The following is a 21,778-nucleotide window of genomic DNA, read 5'->3' as shown; positions in this document are numbered from 1 at the left end:
GGTTGACCCACGTGGGGCTTCATCCCCATTTTCCAGATGAGGTCACTGAGGCCAGAGAAATAAAGTGAGTTGCCCAAAGTCACAGAGCAGACAAGTGGGCATTAGAACCCATGACCTCAGACTCTCAAGCCTGGGCTCTTTCTACTAGGTCACAATGCTTCCCCATTGGTTCAGCACTTACTATGTGCTAAGCCCTGTTGTAGGCGCTGGGGTAGAAACAGGGTGATTAGGTGGGGCCCAGTCCCTGTCTCAAAACCGTGAGCCTCACGTGGGACAACCTGATGACCCTGTATCTCCCTAGGGCTTAGAACAGTGCTCTGCATGTATTAAGCGCTTAGTAAATACCAACATTATTATTATTTTCTGTGCCTAAGTTCCCTCATCTGTAAAACGGGGATGAAGACTGTGAGCCTCACGTGGGACCACCTGATGACCCTGTATCTCCCCCAGCGTTTAGAACAGTGCTCTGCACGTATTAAGCGCTTAATAAATACCAACATTATTATTATTACTCTCTGGGCCTCAGTTCCCTCATCTGTAAAACGGGGATGAAGACTGTGAGCCTCACGTGGGGCCACCTGATGACCCTTTACCTCCCCCAGCGCTTAGAACAGTGCTCTGCACGTATTAAGCGCTTAATAAAGACCAACATTATTATTATTACTCTCTGGGCCTCAGTTCCCTCATCTGTAAAACGGGGATGAAGACTGTGAGCCTCACATGGGGCCACCTGATGACCCTTTACCTCCCCCAGCGCTTAGAACAGTGCTCTGCACATATTAAGCGCTTAATAAAGACCAACATTATTATTTTTATTCTCTGCGCCTCAGTTCCCTCATCTGTAAAACGGGGATGAAGACTGTGAGCCTCACGTGAGCCCACTCGATGACCCTGGATCTCCCCCAGCTCTTAGAACAGTGCTCTGCACACAGTAAGCGCTTAATAAATACCAACATTATTATTCTCTGCGCCTCAGTTCCCTCATCTGTAAAACGGGGATGAAGACTGTGAGCCTCACGTGGGCCCACCCGATGACCCTGGATCTCCCCCAGCGCTTAGAACAGTGCTCTGCACACAGTAAGCGCTTAACAGATGCCAACATGACTACATGGGGGGAGGGGGGGGGTCACAGTCTCAAGCCCCATTTTACAGATGAGGCAACTGAGGCCCAGAGAAGTCAAGTGACTGGCCCCAGGTCGCCGCCCAGACAAGTGGCAACCGCCTGCAAGGTGGGCCGTGGGCAGCGACGGTTACACGGTCACAGTGTGGTCTCCCGAGCGCTTAGGACAGTGCTCTGCACCCTGCAGGGGTTTAGTACAGTGCTTTGGCATTAGACTAAGGAAGCCATGCCATCACTACGGATAAATATGAATGAATAAAGTGAACGAACACCAGGCCCCAGAAGGACCCTAAGGGTTATGCAGGGGGTTATTGCGCCATAAGCCCTGCAGGAGGCGTGGGGAGGGGGTCATTTCCCACAAAGCAGCGCGGCAGGGAGGGGCGGAGGAGGCCCGAGCGGGATCTCGCGAGATCTGGAGGAAGGGGGGGGCGGGTCACGTGAGGCGGGCGGGCCTGGGTCACGTGCCGGGGGGGGCAGTGCGCGCGCTGGGGCCCGGCGGGGGCGGCGCGAGGACGGGCCGGGGCCCGCACTGACCCGCTCGCCGCCGCCCCGCACGCACCGCCCGCCTGCCTCGGGCCGCCGCCCCTCATGGCCCGTCCCCGCCCGCCGCCGCCGCTGCTGCTCCTGCTGCTGCTCGGTAAGGGGGGGCCTGCCGCGCCCACACCCCCGGCGGGGACACACACACACACACACACACATATACATGGGGGGGGGGGGGCGCTTTTCCTCAGAGAAGTTTGCCGCCGCCGCCGCGGGGCCTTTCCTGGGGGGGGAGGGGGGCTGGTGTCCGTTGTGGGGAGGGGTCGGAGGTCGGACGTTTGAGCTCCCGTAACGGCTCTCCGTCGTCGACCCTGCTGACTCCTCCTCCTCATCTTCCTCCTCCTCTTCACCTTCCAATTCCTTCTCCTCTTCCTCCTCAGCTCCCTCCTCCTCTCCTCACCTTCCAATTCCTTCTCCTCTTCCTCCTCATCTCCCTCCTCCTCATCTTCCAATTCCTTCTCCTCATCTTCCTCATCATCTTCCTTATCTTCCTCTTCCTCCTCATCTTCCTTTTCAGTCTCATCTTCCTCTTCCTCCTCCTCATCTTCCAATTCCTTCTCCTCTTCCTTATCTTCCTCCTCCTCCTCCTCATCTTCCTATTCCTTCTCTCCCCCCCTTCCTCCTCCTCATCTTCATCTTCCTGTTCCTTCTCTTCTTCCTCATCTTCCTTTTCGTCCTCCTCATCTTCCAATTCCTTCTCATCTTCCTCTTCCTCCTCATCTTCCTATTCAGTCTCATTTTCCTCCTCATCTCCTCATCTTCCTATTCCTTCCCTTCCCCCCTCTTCCTCCTCCTCATCTTCCTGTTCCTTCTCCTCTTCCTCATCTTCCTCCTTATCTTCTCATCTTCCTTTTTCTCCTCTTCATCTTCCAATTCCTTCCTCTTCCTCCTCCTCATCTTCCTATTCAGTCTCATCTTCCTCCTCATCTTCCTATTCCTTCTCTTCCCCCCTTCCTCCTTCTCGTCTTCATCTTCCTGCTCCTTCTCCTCTTCCTCCTCATCTTCCTCTTCCTCCTCATCTACCTATTCCTTCCCCTCTTCCTCCTCTTCCTCATCTCATCTTCCTACTCCTTCTCTTCCTCATCTTCCTCCTCATCTCCCTAGTCCTTCTCTTCCTCATCTCATCTTCCTTTTCCTCCTCTGGAAAGAGCCCGGGATTGGGAGTCCGAGGTCATGGGTTTGAATCCCGGCTCGGCCACTTTATTCATTCAATAGTATTTATTGAGCGCTTACTACGTGCAGAGCACTGTACTAAGCGCTTGGAATGAACAAGTCGGCAACAGATAGAGACAGTCCCTGCCGTTTGACGGGCTTACAGTCTAATCGAACACTTGGCAGCTGTGTGACTGTGGGCAAGTCACTTCACTTCTCTGGGCCTCAGTGACCTCATCTGGAAAATGGGGATTAGCTGTGAGCCTCACGGGGGACCACCTGATGACCCTGTGTCTCCCCCAGCGCTTAGAACAGTGCTCTGCACAGAGTAAGGGCTTAACAAATACCAACATTATTATTATCATCATCGTATTCCTTCCCTTCCTCATCTTCTTCCTCCCTCTCATCTCTTCTTCCTATTCCCTCTCTTCCTCATCTTCTTCGTCCTCATCTTACTATTCTCTTTTCGCCCTCCTCATCTTCCTAACCTTCCTCCTCCTCATCTTCTTTCTCCTCTTCCTCATCTTCCTCCTTCTCCTCCTCATCTTCCTCCTCTCCAAATCCCTCCCCCAACCCCGGACACGTGACTCCTAAGGACCCCCTCCCCCCAAACCCCTTAGTCCAAACACCCCCCCCCCCCAAAAAAAAAATTACGGCATTTGTTAAGCACTTACTACGTGCAAAACACTCTTCTAAGCGCAGGGGTAGATACAGGTTAATCAGGTTGTACACACGGGGCTCACAGTCTTGATCCTCATTTTAGAGATGAGGGAACTGAGGGCCAGAGAAGCAAAGCGACTTGCCCAAGGTCACACAGCAGACACGTGGCGGAGCTTGGATTTGAACCCACGACCTTCTGACGCCCAGGCTCTAGCCACTAAGCCACGCTGCCTCTGCGTGTTATGGGCTGCCCTCCCCAGGGCTACATCCCTCAGTCGATGGTACTTGAGGAGCGCTAACTGTGCGCAGAGGACTGTACTAAGCGCTTGAGAGAATACAACAAGCTTAGAGCCTAGAGGAGCCCTTGTCAATCAATCAATGGTATTTTTTGAGCACTTAACTGTGTGCAGAGCACTGAACTAAGCCCTTGGGAGAGCACAACACAGCAGAGTTGGTAGCTGTGATCCCAGCCCACAACAAGAACCTACAGGGAACTGACAGTCTGTAAGGGGGCCTTATCAATCACTGGTATATATTGAGCGCTTATTGTGCGCAGAGCACTAGACTAAGCACTCCGGAGAACGTAATTCAACAGAGTTCGTCGACACCTTCCCTGCCCACAACAAGCGTCCAGTGTAGGAGAAACTGACGGGCTTGAGGGGTCCTGCTCGATCAGTGGCATTTACTGAGCGCTTCCCGTGTGCAGAGCACTGTACTGACTGCTTGGGTGAGTCCACGAGAGGTGGTAGACAGGATCCCTGCCCACGAGGATCTTAAAAACAATGATGGGAGGGGTTGGGGTGAGGGCGGGGAGAGAATTTCCATCAGTTAAGCCCCAGGTGCCCCCACGTTGCCGCCCCCTCGGTGAATTTTGTGAGTTCATTAATGATAATTATTATTTGGGGGAGTCCCCACCCCACTCACGGTCTCAGAAGGAGGGAGAACCGGTATCGAATCCCCATTTTACAAATGAAACTGGGGCGCGGAGAAGTCAGGTGACTTGCCCGAGGTCACCCAGCAGCCAAGTGGCGGAGTCGGGTTTGGAATCCAGGTCCCCCGTTCCCCAGGTAACTAGTGTGACGGCTACATTCCTGGACATCCATCTTCACGACCAGGGTCGGACCGCTTAGCATCCCCAAGTTCCTCATAGTTTCCCGATTCCAGCCGCTTCTGACTTCACAAGGAAACTCCCAGAATCCTGGTAAAGCCTTGGCAGAAAAGCAGCCGTGACCGCGTGAGAGTAGGAAAACTCACAGCGCCAAAGAAACAGGATCCTGCTTTGACCCCGAGAGAGGATGAGAGTAACTGTGGCACTTGTTAAGCGCTTACTTCGTGTTGTAAGCACCGAGGCAGATATTCAAGCTAAACAGGTCAGTCACAGTCCCTGACCCACGTGAGGCTCACACTCTTCATCCCCATTTTACAGAGGAGGGAACTGAGGCCCAGAGAACCGAAGTGGCTTGCCCCAAGTCACACAGAAGACACGGGGCGGAGCCGGGATTAGAACCCAGGTCCTTCTGACTGCCAGGCCCGGGACTGTAGCCACTGGGCCACGCTGCATCTCCTGCTTCTTCAGGGTGGGATCACTGCCCCAACCTTTCCGAGAAAGAACACACCTAGTGTTCCCTCTTAAATAAGAGTTTTGAATAGCGTCTAGCACACTGGGCACTTGATCAATAACAGGCAAAGTCTGATGTAGAGGAGGACTTTTGTGTTGATATTGCTGATAAATACCCAGGACCATGTAGTGTTGAAATACTCAGGAAATGGTGATCTTTCCCTGACTCATCCGACGCTCACTTTCCTGAGGCTGCTGAGCTGTTAAATCGAAAGGATTTAGTTCTCGAAGAAAGCCACTTCTTATTCTTCCTTCTGAGTGGGTCTCGCTGAACCCTTGTGATGCCCGACGCGAGTCATTTCACAGGCAAACGCACCCAAGGACTCGCAGTTCTCAGTTGACGATCCTCTGTGGGGCCTTCTTTATAATAAACACGGAGCGAGACTGAGAGACTTAATGCCAAAAACTGAAAGGTGATAGTCGAAGGCAACTAGAAGCATGTGTGTGTTATTTTTAATTCGGGCCTTAAATTGCTCCTGTCGGGGGGATCGAAGTCGCCCAAACTTTAAATCAGGATCGAGGTGGGAAGGTGTTCGCTTTACTGGCTAAACCTGTTGTCTCTAGGAAGAAATTTCTCTTCTGAATGTCAAGTTGCAGAGATGACCTTGTTTAATTTGTTCCAGTAGTAAAAGAATGACTAAAGAGTTTCTTTTGAACACTTGAACTGTTCTACTTTCATGGCAGAATTTCAAGCTCGCTCTTACCATTTCATTACTATACTCTAAACAGGACAACCCTTTCTGGTTTTGTATCGCCGACTTTCCTCACGCTCCTCACGTAACCCAGAAGAATCACCCCGCTTGCTCGTGTAGTAATTAAATGGCATCTAGATCATGGTATTACACGATCTAGACATAATGCCTTTTCACAGCAAGTCTCTTTTCCCCTTCCTTTGCCTTTATTTCCGGGACTCGACAAATAGGTCGGTCTCAATCAGGGGGTGAAAAACCGAGCTAGAGGTAATTAGCAAGCCCAGGGTCAGGAGCAAATGAGGAATTGATAAAAGACGTCAAACAAGCCAGCGGTAAGTCCAAGAAGGCACATTTAGGCAGAGAATGTGTGCCAAGAAGTGGAGTTCCTCTTAATGGTGAATTAAATAAGCCCTAGTTGAGACCTGTGACTTTAGTTAATATTTCTGAGTGTCTGAATGACTCATTGACTGTCTTTTTCTTGAGGTCAGAGCTGATGCAGCTTGAGAACTCATATAGATTAGATTCCCATTCTCTAGTACAACTGGGTGAGTGTAGACTGAGAGCCGTCTTAGAGTTCTCTTTCCCTTTCGTCACTTAAGGTTTTCGAGCATCTACAAGTCTTCCCACGTCGCTACTGATTTTAAAGTTTGGGCAACTTCAGTCCTCTCGACAGGAACAATTGTAGGTTGGCGTTAAAGTTGGAAACGATTCCGAAGGCAGCCTGTCGATCACAGACCCATGCCTTTCAACTAGTTATATCAGTTGGGTCGTCCACTGTTTTGTTGGTTGTTTTTCAAATGACGGAAAGAAAGAAATTTCAGTCAGGAGTAACGGTGTCAAGAGAAAACTACTGCCTTTCATGTATTCTTAAAACCATTGTTACACAAACACTTAGCCACCTGTGCCTCTCATCGATCAACCAGTGATATTTATTGAACATCTGCCGTGAGCAGAGCGCCGCGCTAAGCGTTTGGGAGAGTACAGTGTAGCAGAATTGGTAGTCACAGTCCCAGCCCCCAGCGATTCTCCCCCCTTCCTCTGCTCTCCGTCCCTTTGGAATTTGAGGGGGAGTCAAAATTGGCTTGGGTGGGGCGAGAACCAAGAGAGCAATTTCCCCCAGACCTTAATCTGTTTTAAATGTCCATCTCCCTTAGAGTTTGTAAGAGCCTTGTGGACAGGGAACAAATCTATGCCCTCTACTGCATTTTAGAACAGCGCTTGGCACATAGTAAGTGCTTAACAAATACCGTAATTATTATTATTATTACTATTACTCTCCCAAACACTTAGTACAGCGCTCAGTTGCTGGGTCAAAACTTGCCAAGAAAGTGCTCAATAAATAAGACTGACTGACATCATATTGTAAGGTATGTCTGTGTGTGTCTTTGTGTGTTTGTGTGTGTGCATGCCAGTAGCGTGGCATAGTGGCTAGAGCACAGGCCTGGGAGTCAGAAGATCACGGGTTCTAATCCTGGCTCTACCCCTTATCTGCTTTGTGGACTTGGGCAAGTCACTTCACTTCTGTGCCTCAGTTCCCTCCTCTGGAAAATGGGGATTGAGACTGGGAGCCCCATGTGGCACGGGGACTGTGTCCAACCTGATCTGCTTGTATCCACCCCAGCGCTTAGTACAGTGCCTGACACATAGTAAGCGCTTAACAAATACCACAGTTATCACATGTGGCTGTAGGCAGCCAGAGATAAATGCATCCCTATCCTTTCTGCAATAACGCTGGGGTTGCGTTCTCAAAGAACCCGGTCCTGAGGAAAGGTCACATGGTAGTACGTGCCCCTTGTCCACCAAATACCACATGCGTACACAAAGCTGCATCACATCCTACCCAAACACGTGCTCCGTTAGAAGAGCAGTCCCCCTTTCTGCCGTCACGTTCTGTCCAGGACATCGAGGAATCCCATGTTTTGTCCAGACAGGTGACACGGCTTCATATCCGATGCTGTTAAAAGAAATGGTTTGCCAACTCTCCCTTTCCCAAAGACTAAATCCAGCGGGGCAAAACTGCTGCTTTGGCTACAGAAACGATGATTGCTCTTCATCTGATTCATTGGATATATTTAATGAGCACTTACTGTGTGCAGAGCACTGTACTGAGTGCCTGGGAGAGTAGAATATGACAATAAACAAACACATTCCTTGCTCACAACAAGCTTACAGCCTAGAGTGTGTTTTCACTACCAGCGTCTACCTCTGTCTCCCACTGTAAATAGGATTCTTAGAGACAGCATCTTCAATCTTTGAGGTGAAAAACAGCACGGGGACAACATGTATCCTGGCTAACTTCTCAGCAGACTTCTCGGTGAACTACAGCACCAAAAATGGCTCCAAGGTAAGAAACGGCCTCAGGCTGAAATTGAGCTCTTCTTTCCTTCTAGTAAATCATATGTATTGAGCATTTACTGTGTGCAAAGCACTGTATTAAGCGCTTCCATAAGGATCATTAGAGGAGAAAGAGTTAAGCTCCTGTCCCTCCCATTTTCATGTCCCTTTTCCCCCTCCCCCCGCTCCTGCCTCTCTTCTAGGGCAGCAGTGTAGTCTAATTGTGGTATTTGTTAAGTACTTGGGACTGTACTGTGCGCTGAGGTAGGTACAAGCAAATCGGGTTGGACACAGTCCCTGTCTCCCATTGGGACTCACAGTCTTAATCCTCATTTTACAGATGAGGGAAGAGAGGCACAGAGAAATGAAATGACTTACCCACAGTCACACAGCAGACAAGTGGCGGAGCTGGGTTTAAAATTCAGGTCCTTCTGACTCCTAGGCCTGGACTCTGTTCACCAGGCCACACTGCTTTTCTAGTCTAGGGGGAAGAGCTCGGGTCTGGGAATCAGACGACCTGGGTTCTGATCCCATCTCGGCCATCTGCCTGCTATGTGCTCTTGGGCAAATCTCTTCTGGGCCTCAGGTTTCTCATCTGTTAATAAGGGATTACTCAGACTGTGAGCCCCATGTGGAACAAGCACTGGGTCAGATTTGCGTATTCTGCACGTACCCCAGCGCTCAGTAGAGTGCTTGGTATATAGTAAGACCTTAACACATAGCCCAGTTATTCTTGAAGGTTCCCTCTTTGTTTCTTCCATTGTAACAATATAAACCGTACCTGCATTTGAAGTGGAACTCCTTTAGATATCCTTTTATAACATTTCTGAAAGCAACAATCGAGAATTCCAGGATATAGTTGTCAACTCTGTTTTCTAAGCGTTAGACAAAAGGAAAATGCTACGAAAATTCCAGTGATTCAACCTCTGAAGTGTATTCATCTTATATCTTATAATGTTTGAGCTAGATCCCTGCTCTTTAAATGGCAAACATATTTGACATTAAAGAGTTTTTCCTCTTTGTTCATAGAAAACCCACTGATGATTTTATTTTTCTCCTCATCAGGTCCCCATTTCAATGGAGGTGGTAAAGACAAGCTGTACAGTACCCCCGGTGATTAGGAAGTCACCGTACTATTTCTTGTATTGCCATAGACTGTGAATTTCTCGTGCTCCCAAGGCATGATCCAGTGATCTAGGATGGTTTCCAGTAATTACCGAGGATTACTGATTGACTGGGCACAGTGGGATTTTGTCACATCCTTCTGACCTGTACTCCTCATTTTCTCCTAGAGCGAGGCTTCTTTCAAACTTCCATCGAGCGCAGAAGTATTAAACAGCAGCTCCTGCGGGCAAGAGAATGGTTCCAATGCCGTTCTAGTGATCGGCTTTGAAGAAGGGCACTCATTAACCCTGAATTTCACAAAGAATGAAGAGGAGTACAGAGTCCAACAAATGAGTTTGGCGCTCAACCTGTCCGACACAAATATTTTCCACGACGCCCAGTCCAACGGTAAAGAGACACTGTCCTCGTTGAAGTTCGAACGCCCGGCTTAGATCTTCCGATCCGCCGGTCGGTACCATCCTGCGGCGTGCCGTAATCGTGCCCCTTTCACTTTGCAGGAACGAGGCAGGAGGAGTCAGGCACCGACATTGAAGCAGGCCTGCACAGAAAGTATCGGTGCGTGAGCCAGAACCAGGTAAAGATGGGGAATGCGACGGTCACCTTCAGCGACGTCACCCTCCAGGCCTATCTTTCGAACAACAGTTTCAGCAAGGAAGGTAAGGCCTCGGTTGCCATTCGGGATACGGCTGGGCCGTTTCAGTCCTCTGGCAGAGTGGCAGGGTGGCCTGGTGGCTTGAGCCCGGGCCTGGGAGTCAGAGGGACCTTGGTTCTAAGGGCAGCCCCACCGCTTGGCTGTTGTGGGACCGTGGGCGAGTCGCTTCCCTTCTCTGGACCTCAGTTACATCACCTGGAAAAGACAAGTCCCTGGTTCCTCAATGCCGTTCGAACCAGAGTATATTATGAAAATGCCCCTCAAGTGGCTGTGTATCCTTTTCTAATCTGTCATTTCAGAACCTCGGTGATAAATCGATAAGCACCGTGGTTGGCGTGTCTACAGGGAAGCCTGTGATGGCTCTTGTTTTTACTCCAATAATAATAATAATGACATCGTCCTCTTCTCCCTCCTGTTTAGATTGTGAGCCCCATGAGGGTCAGAGACTGTGTCCAACCAACTTATATCTTCCCCACTGCTTAGAACAGTGTGGACACATAGTAAGTGCTTTAAAAATACGATAAAAAAGGCAGTTGAAAGTGAAAAATCTGATGTTGAAGTCCTTCTCCAAAGACTCCTCTAAACAGGCCTTTGCTAGTAAAGGAAAATGAATGAACAAGTTAAAGAACATTCATAAACTATTTGGATATCCTTGAAGGCACAGTCTCTTTTTACCGAAGCCTTTGAAAAGTGGCAATTGACTAAAGATTTAGAAATGAGTATAGCTCCTTAGCCTTATGCCCAGCCAAATTGTGGATAAAACCTTCTTTTGTTTGGTCTTAGAGTGAAGTTGCAAGTATTTCTTTAGATGATTATGGGGGGGGAAAGAGAAGCATCCATGTTCTCTTCCTGGTGACTGAGCCAAATCTTAAGAGTTTTCCTGTCACTGATATTTGGGCTATTTATAGCTGGACATTTTCCCCAGGGCAGAGGGAAAAAGGACCCTCGCCAAGTTGGCTAGCTCATCAGACCAGCTTGGCATTGTCGAGATTCAATTCATAATGAAACTGTCATACATTTCTTCAGAAGAAAAGCCAAAGATCGCCCATTATTTGCTGAGATCCTTAATTGCCGTGTTCACCAGAATCACGGGTCTCTTTCTACGGCACCTCTTATAGGCATTTCCTCTGCTTCAGGTGAGCCCCAATCTCAAAATATATAATAATAAGAATTGTAGCATTTGTTAAACACTTATTATGTGCCAGGTGCTGTACTAAGCGCTGGGGGGGATACAAGCAAATTGGGCCGGACCCAGTTCCTGCTTTACAGACGAGGTACCTAAAGCCCAGATAATAATAGTAATAATGGTGTTTAAGTGCTTACTATGGGCCAAGCACTGTTCTAAGCATTGAGCACTTCTCTAAGTGCTGAGAAATGAAGTGAAATGAAATGCAAGGTCACACGGAAGACGGGTGGCAGGGCTGGGATTAAAACCCAGGTACCCTGATTCCCAGGCCCGGGCTCTAGCCACTAGGCCATGCTGTTTTTTGTTGTTGTTTTTGTCATGAACGCTGAAGATTTGAGTTGTGTGCTCTTCCGCTGAGGGATCAGCTATAGACGTTGGAGTTGCTTTTTGGACAGAATAGGATCCGTCACAAAGCCGCAACTTGACCGTGGACCGTGACTGTCGTCCTAAAACAATATCTCAGCAGGGCTCTAACTAAACCCTGACCTTGCTTTTAGGGTAGCGTGTTCTGTTTCCGGCTTATAGCCTGATAGTAAGAAAAATTCCGGTACTCGTTAAGGGCTTACCGTGCGGCAAGCGATTTCTGTTTGGGATCTGCCTTAAAGAATCCAATAAGTTACAAGTGTTTTTAATAGCTGAGCTTTGTTAAAAGAGTCTACGGACAGGCCCAAAGTATTGCAATAAAAATTTCACGCTGCCTAAAACCTGAACAGTCCACAAGGAAACAAATTATTGAAATCAGCGCTCTGGAGGTGAGCCTCTGCAGGGAGACGTACCGATGATGATGTCGGTATTCGTTGAGTGCTTACTACATGCTAACCTCCGGAGCCGATACAGGTTAATCAGGTCGGGCACAGTCCCTGTCCCAAGTGGGGCTTACGGTCTAAGTGGGAGGAAGAACAGGTATTGATTTCCCATTTTTCAGATGAAGAAACAGGCCCAGTGAAGTCACTTGATGGAGGTCATCCGGCAGGCAAGCGACAGAGGCAAGATTAGAACCCAGGTCCTCTGACGCCCGGGCTCTTAATGCTAGGCCACGTAATGGTGTGCAAGGCTTTGATTTGGAAGATGATGAGCTACCGCTCCCCATCTTTCTTCGGTGGGGAAGGGTCGAACGATACAAAATGGGTGTAGACTTTCACATGAGCATTTCAGGTCCCCAGAAGCGGAGTGGATGACCAAAGATTTTCTCCGGAGAGGTTTAAAGTTCCCATTTGCCTCACCTAACCTAGCGTGTTTCTACCTGGAGAAAGAATAGTTTTAGCAGATGATTCTTAGCTTTCACCATTACCAAGTGTAGTACAAGGGCAGTATTTGTTAAGCACTTACCTGGGTGTCCTGGCACTGTCCTTAAGCATCCCTCAGAAATCTCGAGAACTGTAGTGGAATGGGTCAGCCTGGAGGGATCGTGGGGGGCCAGTGTCAGATACGCGCAAACATTTGGGAGCTTTTAGGACGAGAGAAGTGAGAAGCGACGCGGCCGTCAGCTTGGGATCTTGCCTACGGAGACCCGTTTTGTTCCGTTCACCCCCTCCCACCTTCTCCTTCCAGAAACACGTTGTCGTCAGGACAGGCCCTCGCCGACGACCAAGCCGACGACGAGCCCTGCTCCTACTCCACCTCCAAGGCCAGAAACCCCCTCCGTTCACACCTATAACATTACTGACGCCAATGGGACCACTTGCCTGCTTGTCAGCATGGGCTTGCAGCCTAACGTCACCTATGAAAAGAAAGACTCGAAGGTGAGTGTGTGTGTGTGTGTGTCCCCTTCCGTCCCTCCCTCTCTTGCCCGACCACCACCTTCGAGCCTTTGAAATCCAGGTTCTTTCTGACTTGAAAGTAGGTTAAACGTTTTACCAAGTAGCCTCATAGCTTGTTTTATGACCCATAGAATATTTGTCTTTGATTTGGACTACTGAGAGGAAAAATAATGTTTTTTATTGAGCTCTTAGCGTGTGCAGGGCACTGTAGTAAGCAGCCTTTGGTTTTTCCCCCAGAGACATGAAGGAGATGCAGGCTAGCCGTGTTCAGACAAGTAAACAGCGTCCGATTGATATTCTGAGGCAGCCTGGCTTCATCAGTCAGTCAGTGATTTTTCTTGAGCCCTTCCCGGGGACAGAGCACTGTACTAAGCACTTGGGAGAGTACAATATAGTGGAAAGAGCCTGGGGACTGGGAGACGGGAGAACTGAATTGTAATTGTGGCTCTAGCTTTTGGCCTAGGGCACGTGACCTGTCAGGCTTCAACCAGTAATAATAATAATAATTGTGGTACTTGTGGGCAGGCACTGGACTAAACGCTGGGGTGGATACAAGCAAGTCGGGTTGGACACAGTCCCTGTCCCACATGGGACTCGCTGGCTTAATCCCCATTTTACAGATGAGGGAACTGAGGCCCAGAGAAGGGAAGTGACTTGCCCGAGGCCACGCAGCTGCCACCTGGCAGAGCCGGCATTAGAACCCATGACCCTCTGACTCCTAGGCCTGTGCCCTATCTACTGCACCACGCTGCTCCTCTACAGGAAGGATATGATGCCGTTTCGGAGGCAACCTGGGAACCTTTGCGAAGTCACGGGCAGGGGACAGGTATTGGCGGAGGATCTCAATTAAGAAAAGTCTCCTGAACGGTGATTTGATTGTGGTTTTTTTTTGTTTGTTTCTCATTTCCTTAGATGGCTGTCGACGTGTTCAACATCAACCCCAATAAAACCTTGGTGAAAGGGAACTGTACATCTCCCGCAGTCACCCTGGAGCTGCAGTCGGAAAACACCACATCTCTGACTTTCCAGTTTGGCATGGTAAGGGTTCTCTGGCGCCGCAGATAACAGTCCCGCCCAACCCAGCGGGATCCCCGTGCGTCTTTAATAATAATGTTGGTATTTGTTAAGCGCTTACCATGTGCCGAGCACTGTTCTAAGCGCTGGGTCTTTGTGGCTGAGACATGGGCCGGTTGTGGGGGGGATGGGACACGAATCCTGCTAGAGATGCCACAGTTCGAAGAAAATCCTCTATCGCCGATGGGGAAATCCAACACCCCTGAGAGACCCAGTTAGTCAGTTGTATTTATTGAGTGCTTAGTGTGTGCAGAGCACCGGACTAAGCGCTCGGGAGAGGGCAGTTGAACAATCAGCAGATACATTCCATGCCCACAGCGAGCTTACGGTCTAAAGGGGGAGACGGACATTGATATAAATTAATGATGGATATGGAAGTGGTGTGGGCCTGGGAGGGGGGATGAATAAAGGGAGCAAGTCAGGGAGAAAGCAGAAGGGAATGGGAGAAGAGGAAAGGAAGGCTTAGGGAAGGCCCCTTGGAAGAGATGCAGTGTGGCTCAGTGAAAAGAGCACAGGTTTAGGAGTCAGAGGTCACGGGTTCTAATCCCGGCTCCGCCACCTGTCAGCTGTGTGACTTCGGGCAAGTCACTTAACTTCTCGGTGGCTCAGTTTAAGACTGTGAGCCTCACATGGGACACCCCGATTACCCTGTATCTACCCCAGTGCTTAGAACATTGCTCGGCACATATTAAGGTTAACATTGTTAAGGTTGGGGAGAGTCATTGTCGGGAATAAGGAGGGAGGGTATCGCGGGCCAGAGGCAGGATGTGGGCAAGAGGTCGGCGGTGAGATAGACGAGATTGAGGTACAGTGAGAAGGTGGGACATAAGCGCTGTGGGAGGGGTGAATAAAGGAGGTAAATCCAAGGGCAAGGATGATGCCGAAGGGAGTGGGCGTCTCCCCCAGTTAGACTGTAAGCCCGTCAAAGGGCAGGGACTGTCTCTATCTCTTGCCGACTTGTACATTCCAAGCGCTTAGTACAGTGCTCTGCACATAGTAAGCGCTTAATAAATACTATTGAATGAATGAAAAGAGAGGAGGGCTTAGTCAGGGAAGGCCTCTTGGAGGAGATGGGCCTTCAGTCAGGCTTTGAAGGGCGGGGAAAGTCATTGTCAGATATGAGGAGGGAGGGCGTTGCAGGCCAGAGGCAGGACGGGAGAGAGAGGTCGGTGGCGAGATAGATGAGATCCGGGGCCCAGCGTCCTCACGTGACGCCAAGCCCGTCCCAGCCTGGCGGCCCCTGAATGTTTTCTGAAGGGACGTCTGGCTTCCGACTACAACTCGGCCCTCCTGTCGGGATTGGAGAGGTGGGGAGCCCCTAAGGCCGGGGTCGGGGCCAGGGTAAGGCCGGAAGCAAGGAGGTCGTTTGTCTTCCCTCATGTCTGGGGTGGCGCCCAGGGACCCAGAATGGGGAGGAAGCATGTGCTGTAGTAGATAGAGCACAGACAGGCCTGGGAGTCAGGAGGTCCCGATTTCTAATCCTGGCTCCGCCACTTGCCTGCTGGGTGACCTAGGGCAACCCACTTCACTTCTCTGGGGCTCAGTTCCTTCCTCCGTAAAATGGGGATTGAGACTGCGAGCCCCACGTGGGACAGGGACTGTGTCCAACCCAAATTGCTTGTATCCACCCCAGCGCTTAGTACAGCGCCTGGCACGTGGTTAGCACTGAACCAATACCACAAATACGATGGATAAGATGGAGGAGTCAGGAAATGGCAATGTCCGAATGAGCCATTTTTTGAACTCGAATGCCAACTGGAAACAGCTTCCACCGAGGAACACACGTTTAGCCAGTGACTTTCCAGGAACGTAGACAGCTTTCCGGGCTTCTCTTCCTTTCCCTGCTTCCTAGGCCCAGCCTAGAATCCTTTCGGCTAAACAATGGCTGTGTCCCTTTCAACAATCTCACTCAACTGGGCTGGAGGAGGCCAATTTGGAAGATAGATCAGAAGGCAGGTTGCTGAGACATAGGTAGGGGTAAATCTGCTGCCCCAGCAAGTGCGGAATGGGCCCCGGGCAGACTTAAACACGGTTTTTCTCGGAGAATTTAACCGTGCCGCTCGGTTCCCCTCAAACCAGTGGAAAGTCTTGGACGTGTGAATGCATTCAGTCTATCGATGGCCTCTAATGAGCGCTTATTTTGTTCAGAGCTCTTGGGAGGCTATAATGCAACAGAATTAGCTGGCACATTCTCTGCCCATTACAAGCACCCAGTCTAGAGGACATTTATTCCTCGATATGTTTCCCATTAATGTTTTCTTCTTCTTTAAGAATGAAACTACTACCAAATTTTTCCTGGAAGGGATCCATCTTAGAACGGCTTTGCCTCCTGATGCTAAAGGTAAGACCGTTTTTCCCCACGGTCCCTAGAACCGGGAAAACCTCCTGTAAGGTTTCTCTGAACGGACCGGTGTTTCTTCTGTGCCCCCAGAAATGTGGTTTGATGCTGCAAACACATCCCTGAAGGCACTGCAAGCCACAGTTGGAAACTCCTACAGGTGCAACACCGAGGAAAGCGTTCGAGTGACGAAGGACTGTTCGGTCAACATATTCACCGTTCAGGCCCAGGCTTTCAGGGTTGAAGGCGGCAAATTCGGACCCGGTGAGTCTATGGATCGAGTAGCGTATTATCGGTTGGAAAGAGCGTTTTTGTGGGAGATTTAGCGCTACGGAGGGAACCACTCCTTTGGTAAGCTTTGAGGTAATCAGTACGAAGACAAGCCCCTGTGTTTATTTGTGCAAGTCCCCGTCTTTCCCACCCCTCTCCTCAAATCCACTGGAAGCAGTTTCCTCTCCTGTGCTCCTCTTGCTCTAGAAAGGCACGGAGCAGCGAAGGATGCATCCGCCGATGAAATGGAAAGACCGCTCCGCTCGATTCTTCTACGATTTGGAAGGATGTGTCAACTCGGGCCGGGGGCCATTGCATGGGAAGGCAGGGTGTAGTGGAACTGGAGAGTGACACCTTTGCTTCGTTTACCTGATCGCAGATTTCCATCTTCCTCCTCCTGTCCCCAGAGGAAGGGCTGAAGCGGGGACCCGAGACCTTGGGTCTGACTCAAAGCAAAGCCATCTCCTTATGAAATGTGGCTGGCTGTCCATGGCAGACGGCGGCCTAGAGAAGGCAGCGTGGCCTAGTGGCTAGAGCCCGGGCCTGGGAGCCAGGAGGACCTGGGTTCTAATTCCGCCTCTGCCACTTGCCTGCCGTGGGACCCTTCACTTCTCCGTGCCTCAGTTACCTCATCTGGAAAATGGAGATTGAGACTGTGAGCCCCATGTGGGATCGAGACTGTGTTCAGCCCAATTTGCCGGTATCCACCCCAGCGCTTAGTTAAGTGCTTGGCACATAATAAGTGCTTAACAAATACCGCAGTCATTTTCACTATTATTCTTATTAATTATAAGAATAATCATCTCTAGACCACACAGGGAGAATATTTTTCTCCAGCTGGGTGCCAGGCCAGCACGGCCACGTCCAAACCTCCCAACCTCTGGCCCCTGGACTGGCTTCTCAGGCCTCGGGCCGGGAGGGGAATTAATTTATTCAGTCAATCAATCGTATTTATCGAGTGCTTATTGTGTGCAGAGCGTGGTACTAAGCACTTGGGAGGGTAACAATATAAGACACATTCCCTGCCCACAACAAACAGCCTAGAGGGCCCTTCTTGAGCACCTACTGTGTGCAGAGCACTGTACCAAGCGCTCGGAGAGTCCAGTATGATAGAGTTGGTGGATGCCATCCCTGCCCAGAAGGGCCTTACTGTTTATTGCTGGCACTGAGGTCTGCCCAGCCAACTTGCTGAGAGAGGTGGCTTTTTGTTTTGTTTTTAATGGCATTTAAGAGCTTACTCTGTGCTAAGGACTGTTCTAAGCCCTGGGGGTAGACGCACGTTCATCAGTCGGTCCTCAACCCACCTGGGGCTCTACAGTCAAGTTGTGGGGAGAATAGGGATTGAGTCCCCATCTTGCAGTTGAGGAACCGGAGGGACAGAAAAGTTCCGAGACTTGCCCGAAAGGTCATGCTGCAGGTCAGAGGTGGGGCGCTAAGATTTGAACCCAGCTCCTCTGACTCCCAGGAAGGTTTGGCAGGGAAGGGGGCCCAAGTCCCTTCAGGCTGGCCCAGAGTGGCAGCAGTTAGGGGTTTGTTGTTTTTTTCCCCTTATGGTTTTCCAAAGCCCCGGTGGATAATCCCACATGCAGGCTCGATGGCAAATGCAGTACTTTCTGGAGCTGTAGATTATTGCCTGGTTCTTGTTTTCTCTGGTTCGTTTTCTCGTTTGCTCTCTCTTTCTTTTTTTTTTTGGTTAAATATTCATCCCCTGAGGCTTCACTGCTTGGTCTTCTCCCTGGTTTCTCTGCTTTTCCATCCAAAAGCACTTCCCGCCTTTGCCTCTCTCCTACCGGGCCGAGCCCGCAGTTCTCTTCTGCTTGGGCCTGTCGGTCTCCAGTCAGGTTAACCTGACGGGCCTCGTGAGATGTCAGTTCAGAAATGTATTTTCTCTCTCCTAAACTTACCTCCAGGGGTGTTACCCCTGAAAATAATTGCAGTGACAATACAGTTTTCAAGAGCGAGAATGGCAGACTGTGTCAACGTAATGAGGACAACGTAAGCCTCATTAACAGAATAATCTCGGGCAAAGGCCCGATCCTCAGACTGTTTCAGAGTTCAGATGAACCCTGAGCATTGAGGGAACAGCCTGGGATTTGGAGGTCACCGTAGATCAGAGGGATCCTACCTCGATCCAAATCCGGAGAAGGATCGCTCCTCGGCCGAAATCTGGGCTAAAATCAGAGCGCTGTCAATTCCCCATTGCATTAACGTTTCAGCACTAACTGCGGGGGGTGAAAACACCCAAATGATATATTCATCCATTCATCGAGAGAATGAAATGGTGACGAAGTGCAGAGCAGCTGCAAGGCCTAGGAGAAAAGGCCCGGGCCTGGGTTCTAATCCCAGCTCTGACACTTGCCCGCTCTGTGACCTTCTCTGTGCCTCAGTTCTCTCATCTATAAAATGGGGATTCAGTACCTCCCTCTTAGACTCTGAGCCAGGGAGGAAGAACAGGTATTTAATTGGCACGTAGTAAATGCCTACCAAATACCATTAACAAGCAATAATAGTAACAGTGGCGTTGGGTCAGGTGTACGTGTAAATAACACTCGATATGGGCAGGGAATGTGTCTGTTTATTGTATTCTCTCAAGCGCTTAGTACAGTGCTCTGCACAGAGTAAGTGCTCAAAAGATAGGTTTGAATAACACGATAATCAGGTCGGACACAGTCCCTGTTCCAAACGGCAGGGCTCCCAGTCTGAGTAGGAGGAAGAGTCAGAGAAGCCGCGTGGTCCAAGTGACTAGAGCGCGGACCTGGGAGTCCGAAGGACCTGCCTTCTGATCCCAGCTCCGTCCCGGGGCTGCTGTGTGACCTCGGGTAAGTCACTTCACTTCCTCTGCGCCTCAGTCCCCTCATCTGCAAAATGGAGATTAAAACTGCGAGCTCCACGTGGGACGGGGTCTGGGTCCAACCTGATCGGCTTGCATCTACACCAGTCCAGCGCCTGGCACATAGTAAGCGCTTAAATACAGTGAGAGGAAAAGAACCAAACGAAGGGGAGTATAGGTGACTTGCAGCCGTGGTCAGCCCTCCGCTGGCTCCTCCGTCGTCTTCCAGGTAGATGTTTTGGGGGCCACGGACATTTGACCACACCACCCCCCCCCCCAACAGCCCTCTGTTTCCTAAGGTCAGTCTGTCACATAATTATTATTATGGCATTTGTTAAGCGCTTAGTATGTGCCAAGCACTCTTCTAAGTACTGGAGTAGGTACAAGGTGATCAGGTTGTCCCAAGTGGGGCTCACGGTCTCCATCCCCATTTTCCAGGTGAGTTCACTGAGACCCAGATAAGTGAATTGGCTTGCCCCAGATCACACAGCAGACAGGTGGCGGAGCTGGGATCAGAACCCACATTCTGCAACTGCCCAGCCTGTGCTCTTGCCACTTGGACCACGCTGCTTCTCTCTCTCTCTCTCTCTCTCTCTCTCTCATTCCCTCTCCCTCCCTCTGCCTCTCTCTCTCTCCCTCTCCCTCCCATCTCCCTGGGGAAGCAGCATGGCTCAGTGGAAAGAGCCCGGGCTTGAGAGTCAGAGGTCGTGGGTTCGAATTCCGCCTCTGCCACTTGTCCGCTGTGTGACTGTGGGCAAGTCACTTAACTTCTCTGTCCCTCAGTTCCCTCATCTGTAAAATGGGGATTAAGACCGTGAGCCTCACGTGGGCCAATCTGATTACCCTCTATCTACCCCAGCGCTTAGAACATTGCTCTGCACATAGTAAGCGCTTAAATACCAACATCATTATTATCTCCCCCTGTCCCATCCTGTCCTCTCCGCAGTGGAAGAATGCCAGTTGGATGAGAACAACATGCTGATCCCCATAGCCGTCGGGGCGGCCCTGGCCGGCCTCGTGCTCATCGTCCTCATCGCCTATCTCATCGGCCGAAAGCGGAGTCACGCCGGCTACCAGACCATCTGAGGAGGCCGCCGCCCAGGCCCCCGCCGCAAGTCTACCCAGAGGCCTGCCTGGCTCCCTCTTCTCCGAGCTCAAGTTGACAACGAATGGGAGGTTCGCTCTCTATCTCACCACCTTCTTCAAGCCTACTTCTTCTACCCAGTGTGAAATCCATCTCGACCCATTTCCTATACCCGGAGGAGGGACTTCCGAAAACTACATTAACTGTGCTAACTGGTTAATCTTTTACCAAAATAGAAATCTCGAGGGTAAGAGCGCTTTCCTAAAATCGGCACTGACTCCATTCTGCTTTCACTTTTTTTTTTTTCTTAAGACGGGCGTTAACTTTCTCCATTCTTCACTTCTCAGATTTAGGCCGCACAAAGGGGGCGAATAAAAAATAATCCTTCCTCCTTAATCTAACACTCAACTACTTCCGTTCCTGGGAGTTTTGTGTTCAAGTAACAAGTGACGCGCGTCCTAAACCCAACAAGGACCGCTCCGAAAGGTTGGCGCCGTGACACTTTAGTAAGCTTTAAGCACCAGAAACCGCCTGGCCTGAGCAATGCAATAGTCAAATCTTATCAGAACTCGTGTAACTGGGCAAACCCCTTCCCTGGCAATTTAAATGCTCTGCCAATTTAAGAGCTGGCACTTTTTAAAATCTATCTAAAAATGGGTGTTATTTTTATTTACTTTTTTTGTAAAGTGAATTCAGTCTTCTGGTTGAAATTCAGGGTGATCCTATTTTCTGCACATGTGTACAATGTAGATCTCACACTGCTGATTTATCTGCTTTAAGCTTGGATGGGGTTGTACACTTTAAGGATCAGTTTGTATGTACGCATTGCCTGTAACAATGCTAATAAAGATTTTTTTTCTTTGTTAACCTGGATCTCATTCGGTCTCGAAAGGGAAAGGATTGACTTTCTGCTCCTTGCTTCTCTTAAACGTTGGTAAGTCACACTCGGCGCTTAAGGGGCTTTAAATTCACTCAGTTGTATTTATCGAGTGCTTACTGCGTGCCGACCACTGTACTGAGCGCTCGGGAGAGTACTGTACAACGATAAGGAGACATCCCCTGCCCACGACGAGCTTACGGTCTAGAGGGAATCTTCATCCTTCAGGTGAAGATGTGAGAGAGATGCTAGCCAGAACTCAAAATTAGCTGGTTAGCACCTCTTTGTTTGGCTCCTGAAAGCAGCGTGGCCTAGGGGAACGAGCACGGGTCTCGGAGTCAGAGGCCCTGAGTTCTAATCCCAGCTCTGCCCTTTGCCTGTTCTGTGACCCTGGCCACATCATTTCGTTGTGCCTCAGTTTCCTCCACTGTAAAATGGGGACTCGGTACCTGTTCTCCCACCTACT

The 21,778-nt window shown here is 50.0% G+C and overlaps 1 protein-coding gene across 1 annotated transcript; it reads left to right on the top strand.

Moving 5' to 3' along the window:
• Positions 1-1,573: 1,573 nt before the first annotated feature.
• Positions 1,574-21,302, top strand: LAMP1 (lysosomal associated membrane protein 1). The gene is made up of 9 exons (XM_029048191.1): positions 1,574-1,757; positions 8,008-8,126; positions 9,409-9,628; positions 9,739-9,897; positions 12,631-12,821; positions 13,752-13,877; positions 16,185-16,254; positions 16,345-16,515; positions 20,298-21,302. The coding sequence occupies exons 1-9, from the start codon at positions 1,709-1,711 to the stop codon at positions 20,435-20,437; spliced, it is 1,245 nt and encodes a 414-aa protein (XP_028904024.1). The 5' UTR covers positions 1,574-1,708; the 3' UTR covers positions 20,438-21,302.
• The last annotated feature ends 476 nt before the right edge of the window (positions 21,303-21,778 follow it).

Source organism: Ornithorhynchus anatinus, chromosome 20 (assembly GCF_004115215.2).
Source record: "Ornithorhynchus anatinus isolate Pmale09 chromosome 20, mOrnAna1.pri.v4, whole genome shotgun sequence".
Lineage (NCBI taxonomy): Eukaryota > Metazoa > Chordata > Mammalia > Monotremata > Ornithorhynchidae > Ornithorhynchus > Ornithorhynchus anatinus.
Note: the sequence above shows the minus strand (reverse complement) of the source record. Positions and strands in the feature narration are given on the sequence as shown.

What these genes read in the sequence shown, in the direction of transcription:
- LAMP1 (XM_029048191.1), top strand. Translation starts at nt 1,709, where the DNA reads ATGGCCCGTCCCCGCCCGCCGCCGCCGCTGCTGCTCCTGCTGCTGCTC. An exon ending in CCACGACGCCCAGTCCAACG is followed by an intron (nt 9,629 to 9,738) that starts GTAAAGAGACAC and finishes TTCACTTTGCAG; the next exon opens with GAACGAGGCAGGAGGAGTCA. An exon ending in TTTGCCTCCTGATGCTAAAG is followed by an intron (nt 16,255 to 16,344) that starts GTAAGACCGTTT and finishes CTGTGCCCCCAG; the next exon opens with AAATGTGGTTTGATGCTGCA.